The following is a 7,832-nucleotide window of genomic DNA, read 5'->3' as shown; positions in this document are numbered from 1 at the left end:
ATGTTAGGTTTCAGATATGCTAGCTTGTGTGTCAGGGGTTTGTGATCTGTTTTAAACTTATCTCCTTTATTAATACATTGAACTACTTAGCAGCATCTTTTTCAGTTTTTTTTTCTCTTCATTGATTTAGAACTGGTGCCAGACCATGTGTGAATACAGGCAAAAACCTCGTACCAAAAACCAGAATACTCTAATTGGGTTACAAACTCTTCTGAGAGGAGGAAAGAAAAGCATTTGGACTGTAGAGTCATTTCATAGAGAAAAACCATCCTTTCAGAAGAAATATTCGATGAATTCTGATCTTCAACTGGATGTTAAATTTTGTTAAAACCCCCAAAGATGCAAAACCAAATGGCTCAGCAACAAAAACAAAGGGAAATGAAATGGTCTAAATAAGCCATATCAAATGACTGTACTCTTGCTAGAGATAAACTCGGATAAACTTAAGTTAGACTGACTTCCCAAAAGAATGAACTGATCTGCCATATTCATAGTGGGAACAGAAAAATCACTTTCTAAAAACTTTCTCCCTTACTTTTTCTTAATAAAGAGGAATTATTTATTCATTGTAGATAAAACCATACCAATCAAATTCAAAATACAAATTTTTGGTAGCAAACAGGAAGAAAACCTAAGTCAAAATATAGTCTAGTTTTTACATAATTTTATATATTTATAAATTTATCAAAATAGTCTTTTGAAGTTCACAATACATACATAACATAACACTGTACATGTAAATGTAATGACAAATGTATTACGAAATACATTAAAAAATAACCTTTCAAAATACCAAATTCAACATGAAAACTGTCTTAAAAAGGGTTGACATCTTCATAAACATAGTTTCAGTGCATTTATAGTAGTCATTAACCAGAGTTTTCTGGTTTCAAGTCTCATGAAGGTCTTATCTTAGTGCTCTCTTTAATTTAAGGTAAGAAGGCAGAGATATTCTTCTGGCAAAAGCAGCTGCTTTCTCTCTACATTGCTCGTCCAGATGAAGCAATTGTGTCTAAGAGTAGAACAGCTTTCACCGGAGTGGCAAGGCCTTAGTAATGAACATATTCAGACTGAAGGGACTGTGCAGGGGAGAGACATAAACTGAGGTTAAATTCCATCACACACAAAATTTCTTGTACATTATGCAGCTTCTTCCTTCAACACAAGGCAATTTGGGTCTATTATATAAAAGATAAATGAATAAACTAGAAAAGAATAGAAAAAGATGAGGGAAACAAAGTATTTGCTAAGAATGAGATATTCAATTAGGTAAAGCAATTGCAAGAAAACTTTATATTTTAAAAGGCTTACTAATTTAATACTAGTGATTAAAAATTAAGTATTATTTGGAAATTGGTAGGTAGCACTAAACTTGCTTTTAAGCTTTTGTACAATACTATTGAGTTTTACTCAAAAGTACTAAATGACATTTGTAACTAAATAGAAGATTATTAGAGTATACTTTAAGGAATATATATACTTTTTATTTAATGCAATGCATAGCAAATGAATGTTAATGCTTCTAATGCAGTAGAATTAGCTGTCATTTAAATAGATTCCTTAAGGATGTATGGATATAATAAATACCTTATAAATCCTTTCCACTTAGGGGGGACACAAAGCACTTCTAGCTTTGAAATCTGATCTTAAAACCCAAAAAGCTTTTGTGTAGAAGAGTCTTGCAGTCATAACATAATAAACAGTGGGCAACTTTCAAGAAAAATAAATAATGCAAGTTCCTCCCACATTACATTAGATAAGAACATATAAAAGGAGCATGCTTCGGATATGTAATCAGAATGCATTGATAATAGACATAAACCAGGAAAAGATAAAGACAGGTAGAGAAAATCTGCCAAACAGTTATTTTTGAGCAGCAAACAGCAGTTAGAAAGAAGAAACATAAATCAGTCTAAACATTAACAATTTCTTTGCATAATTCTTCTAGTCAAATACCTTAGAAAAATAAAGTTTACTTGATTTGCTACCAAATGCCCTTTTCTCTTCCTCCAATAATTATTTTTCAAATTTATCTGCAGCATTTTATTAATAGGTCATCAATTCTGAGAATGGTCCATTTTATTGATAGTATGGGTATCAGTAAAAAAGAATCTGTCCATTTTGCATATAATTTACAAAAGGATTCAAACTACCTTTGAACAGCTTCAAAATCCCAGTGAACTTTATACCCTATCAACAGCCATTTACTACATAAGTATCTATCAACACCGTGAGTCAAAAGTTATGGTCCTTGCCCTCAAGGGGCAAAAGACCACACTGTCACACAGACATAAAGTGAAAAGACAAAGGTGCCAACATTAAATAATAATATACATAGGGTGAGAGTAACATTGTGCACAAGCAAAAGATTAGGCAAGGGGTGGAAAAGGAAGGTCATGGCAGGGAGGTGCGTTCTCGAGGCTGCAAGTTTCAAGGAAGAGGTTAAATGTTAAGAGCAGCAAGAAAAAAAGGAAAAGGCTTGGCAAACTGGCTTTCTCACTGCAGGATGTAGTTTACGTCAAGGCTTCAAAACAGGAGAGATGATCAAGACTTAGGGTACTATAATGTAAATATACCTGAACTCACAGAGAGAATAAAAGAGGTACAACTCTGAGAAAGTCCAGTGAAACTGGTCCAATGCCTTGAAGCCCATTTAACTTGTGGGACGTCAGCTACCATCCTAGCAGTTAGAGCTTAAAAGTGGACTATCATTTTTCTAGGTGCTTTTTCCCAGTTTCTTCTGAAATCTCTGCAGAGAGGGCAGAGCCATGAGGTCTCCCCAGCAGCAAAAATGCCACACATGCATGCTATACACTGGCCAATGCTTTCTTGGGAATATTTTAACTTTCGCTTTTGTTCTAATTAGAAAAGTTATTCATATTATCAGTAACATAAATTATAAAGCTCCTCTGATTGCTTGAAAATTTACAACAAAGTTGTTTTTGCAAGCACCTCTAAAGTTCCATCAACTCTCAATAAACAGAAATACAGCAAATGAACAGACACTAGACAAGCGACCTTTGTTAAACTAACTTTCTTCCAGGTTAAAGTGTTTTACATTATGCATCAATATATAGGGGGTAAATATGTGTGTACATATATTTATTTATTTTATGGAATCATGATACTCACTGAACTAGAAAATGGAAATAGTTTAGAATATTAGACTAAGGATTTCAATCATTCATGTGAAGTATATATTCATTAGTCTCTGGCAGACAGCCTTTCCTTGCACACAGCAGAGGTCAGAAACTCTGGCTGGTGTTTAATCCAGCCTTCAGATTCAGATGACCACAGTCTTTACTGCTTCCTTTGGCACTCACCCAGTTTGCTCACTTACATTGCCTAATTCTCTCTGCAGGCCTCTGTAAATGAATGAAGACATGATTTGGCCAAAGAATGAAACTTCTGTCATGCTGCTTAATTCATTCAACAAACAATTATTGAACATCAATAGCATGTATATATTAGGTACTGTGGGATAAAAATATGATACCAAAATTCTCGAAACCAAACATATCCCATGGTTTCTTTATATGGTGTAAAGAAAGTTAAAGAAAATAAGAGATCAGTAAAACGGGTTTAGCAAATTATTCTGACATCAGTGTTTTGTAACAAATTAACCCCTTTTCATTTTCAGTCTAAAACGAAAATCTTAATGTAACTGGACTTAGGGAAGAAAGAGAATTGTTAAAATCTACAAGACCTATTCACTTTTGAAAAGTATAACTAATATTTCAAGGCCTTTTCACTGGGGAAACAATAGTGACAGAAATTCAGATTTCAGGCACCACGTGTTTATATAATGGGGTTGTACTCAGGGTATCTGGTTCATTTGTTTTCCAAATGTACACATATCCTAAGTTATTAATATCCCAGAAAACACAGTAGCCAGTTATTGGCACTTTTAATTTTTATAGTAAAAATGAAAATGCACTGTGTACTTCATAAACAATATCATTATTGCTATTGATTTTATTATTCAAAAAATAGATTAACTGAAGTACAACTAACTGGAATTTTTGATACATTAGGTATACTACTTAACAGGTCAATTATTCTGTAAAAGATGCTTATTGAGTACTTTCTACATACTGGGCACAGTTGTAAACATCTTATATGTATTAACTCATTAAACGCTCTGAACAACTCGTTTTACAGATGGGGAAATTGAGGCACAAAGCAGTAAAGTAACTTGCCCAAGATCATGCAACTAGGAAGGAATTTGAACTCCAGCAGTCTGGCTGTAAAGCCCAAACTCTTAGCCACCACAATATAATGCCTCAAGACACTTCCAGCATTTGTCCTGTGATTCACTACATATTCAAACGAACATTCTCTATCACATGACACAGACAAATAATGAGCAGGGTATGATCCTGAGCGAGCAAAGAAATACTAACATACAAAAGAGAATGTACTATTTATTACTGTAAAGGAGATACGATTTTTAAATGATTTTCAATAGAACTGAATCCAAAAGAATTTTCAGGAATATTCTATAAGGAAATTTTCTTTATAAACACCCATGTTTAAACACCTATGTTTAAATATTCTGATTAAAGTTTTAATTCTGCTTGGCCAATTTTTTTTATCATTACCATAGAATTGATACCCAATGTATCTGGAAAAAAAAAAAAAAAACCCTCAGCAATGACAATGATATGGTTATGAAGGAAGTGAGACCTGAGGTGTAAATATTATTTTACAAAGTAGCACTTATTTATATAACCAAGAGATTTTAATTTCTTAAATAGAAAATTCAAGTTCATGTGGCCATTAGGTTCAACTGGGTCACAGTGAGTTAAGACCAGATCAAGTTTATCATGATCATATGGTATTTTTACAGTATGAATACCCTAAACTAGTAATATAGCAATATTCAGCCTGCAAATGAAGGATAAAATTACCTTACATTGCAGCCCCCAAAATTTTTATGTCAAAATATAAGCTTCCAGCAAGAATTCTTGCTCTGAAAGCAGCTGGATTTGACACAAAACACAGTGTTAGGTAAGGAGATCAAGACAATTTGTTCTGTTCTGGAAATGTGCTACTAATCTGTTTTGGCAGATGTAGGTAGTGACATTAAAAATTTAGCTATTCTGGGGGTGTTTCTTTTTTAAACAGCCCAGTTACCTAATCATGGTAGAAAAATGTCTAATAATTATTGATATAAATACTGTACAAATAGTTAATAAATAAAACTATAAACTGACTATCAAAAACAGCAAATTGTAAAGAATAATGAAAGTTAAGGTCTTTGTGAGCAAATGAATGCAATAATGTCTTAGTGTTCAAACAACTTGGACCAAAGGACCCTACGATCTGGAGTGTTGGTTTCCTAGTAGGTCAAAATCACCGTGTGCTTTTGTCACACTGACTTTTTCTTTCCTGCATTTCCCCATTTTCCCAAGTCCCTTAGGAAGAAAAAAATAGTCTACTAGTTACCTTGGTTTGAGTTCTAACTACAGAAGCAAAAAGCACCTACAGAGGCAAAAAGTGATTTGTTTTACACTTTGCTGTACATCTGAAACTAACACAATATTATAAATTAACTATACTTCAATTTTTAAAAAGTGATTTGTTTTAATGGCATCACTGATAGTTAAAGGAAAGAAACACATGTTTGGTAATATGGTATCTTATATATAACGTCAGTGTTTTTCAGTTTTAATGAACAAATGAGGAAAAAATAAACACTGGGGAAAAATAGATTTATCTATAACTGCCTCTGTACTCCTGGGTCTTTTATGGCTTAGCAATGGAGTCTCCAGTTGTAATGTTTGTAAGTTAAAAACACACAAAATACGTGCATTGATACATATTTCCACAAATGTGGTTTCACAATACTACTGAAAGTATTTGCCTCTGCTAACATGATAATACTTCTGCAATAACACTAGTACAAGCATAGCTGGATAAGGTTTTATTGGCATCATATTAGGTTAAGGTTTGTGATAAAATCAGGTTTGTGATAAAAATCAGCTTCAAAAGAGGTGTAAGCATTTTTCTACAGTGCTCTCTAAGCATTTCAGGGACCCCAAGATTTAACAATGCAATTTTGGTTAACTAAAATGCTATACAAACTATTCTTTCACCTTCCTGCATAACTTTTAATAGATTCTTTTTTCTAGGGGAACTTAATATGTGCTCTTCAACAATCTCAAAGAGCTCAATTGTTAGATGACAGATTGTTGACACTCAACTTGACTCAGCCAACCATTCCATGCGTGTTTTCAGTTCATCTGAACACCAAAATTATATTGATGCAAGCTTGGTTGAAATGTATTTTATTTTAGTAAAGCCACATTTCTAGAGAAAAACAAAACAAAACCCTCAGATTGCTGTATATTAAAGCTGAAGCTGAGAAGTTGTTTGCTTTTTGTTAGTGCTTCCTGCGCTTGCAATGATTAAGGGCCCCTAATTAGCCCTTTGCTTAACTTTCATGAACCTAGATAGATTAGCCAACGTTGAGTTCAGTAAATATTTATTAGGTGCTTTCCACACTTTGGAACCTGAGAAAACAAAGATGCCCCTGAGGAGCTTAAAAGCCAGCAGAGGAGACAGAGAATCACACACAGCTGACTGTACTACGAGAGAAACCAGAGGGTGAGAACAAAGTCCCATGAGAGATGAGAAGGACAAGGCATGCCGCCTGGATAGGTCACAAATGCCTCATCAAAAAGATAACTAGTGAGCCAGGCCAGGAAATAAAAAACCAAGCAGAGACAGGAGGAAAAGCAGAGTAAACTGCTTGTGCTAGGGGCTCGGCACGAGGCAGAACGTCCGTCAGGATGCCGGGTGGAGCTGCTGGAGAAGACAGGGCGGGAGGCACGTGGTCTGATGGGGAAGGGCGCCGAGGGGCAGGCAGGGGATCCAGACCAGACCCTGTGTGCAAAGTGGAGACGATGAATGACTCTTAACACAGGAATGATTTAATCAGCTGTGTCTTAGACATCTAGCACTGGCAGCGGTACAGAGGAAAGTTTAAAGGCACAAGATACTGAAGGCAGGGAGGAAATTTAAAATGCTAGCCCAATAGTCCACGAAGACCTCAGTGAAGGCAGCAGTGATAAGAATGGAGGAACAAAATACAGACATTTCAAAGGGAAAACTGCTAGGACTTAGTGGCTGGATGTGGCAGAGGGAAGGCAGAAGTAACGTCAAAGACGATTCCAAATTTCTAGCTTGGATGATTGGATGTATAAAGATCACAATCAGTAAGCCAGGAAACAAAAGGAGGAGTAGACAACTGAAAGAGCATGTATTCTTTCCCAGGACTGCCCACAGTAAGTTAGAAATGTAAGTTCAATGCTCAGGAGATGATTATCCAGAGAGAGAAGTAGACCAAGGTCAGAGCCTTAGGAAAAATCATTAAGGAGCAGGTGGAGGAAGACAAACAGGTCACTATTTAATGGGGGGAAAAGGAGAAATGGGAAAATAATATTCCAACACTCAGGAGACCAAAAATAACAGGAGAAAAGGGCGGTCAACAGAGTCAAATGCTGCAGGAAGACTAAGAAGAATGAAGACTAACAAGAGATCATCAGATCTGGCTGAAAGAAGTCAGTGGCAGCCTGTGGGACAGACTTTCACCATACTGTGGTGCCACCTCCCTTGTCCAAGTTTGTCCATAAAGGAGACGCTATGATAGGTGACAGAACTGAGGGGAGGAATTGGTGAGACCACTCTGTACCTGTTCACAGGTGAGGAGACAGGCAAATGGATGGTAAGAGACTGAAGATCTAGCAGAGCAAGGACGTGAATGGGGCAACTCCCAGGAACAGTTTGGAAAGTATAGTTCAGGCAGGTAGGGTTACCACTGGAAAACA

General features: G+C 35.7%; 1 protein-coding gene across 1 annotated transcript in view; it reads right to left on the bottom strand.

Moving 5' to 3' along the window:
• Window positions 1-838: 838 nt before the first annotated feature.
• CDC14A (cell division cycle 14A) overlaps window positions 839-7,832 on the bottom strand; it is a 190,807-nt gene continuing 183,813 nt past the window's right edge. Inside the window, exon 16 of the mRNA XM_068538082.1 lies at window positions 839-1,079. Within this exon, the coding sequence (XP_068394183.1) occupies window positions 1,050-1,079 (30 nt within the window). The 3' untranslated portion in view covers window positions 839-1,049. The remainder of the gene's footprint in view (window positions 1,080-7,832) is intronic.

The sequence above is a fragment of the Eschrichtius robustus genome, chromosome 3 (genome assembly GCF_028021215.1).
Source record: "Eschrichtius robustus isolate mEscRob2 chromosome 3, mEscRob2.pri, whole genome shotgun sequence".
Taxonomy (NCBI): domain Eukaryota; kingdom Metazoa; phylum Chordata; class Mammalia; order Artiodactyla; family Eschrichtiidae; genus Eschrichtius; species Eschrichtius robustus.
This window is presented reverse-complemented; position numbering and strand designations above follow the sequence as displayed.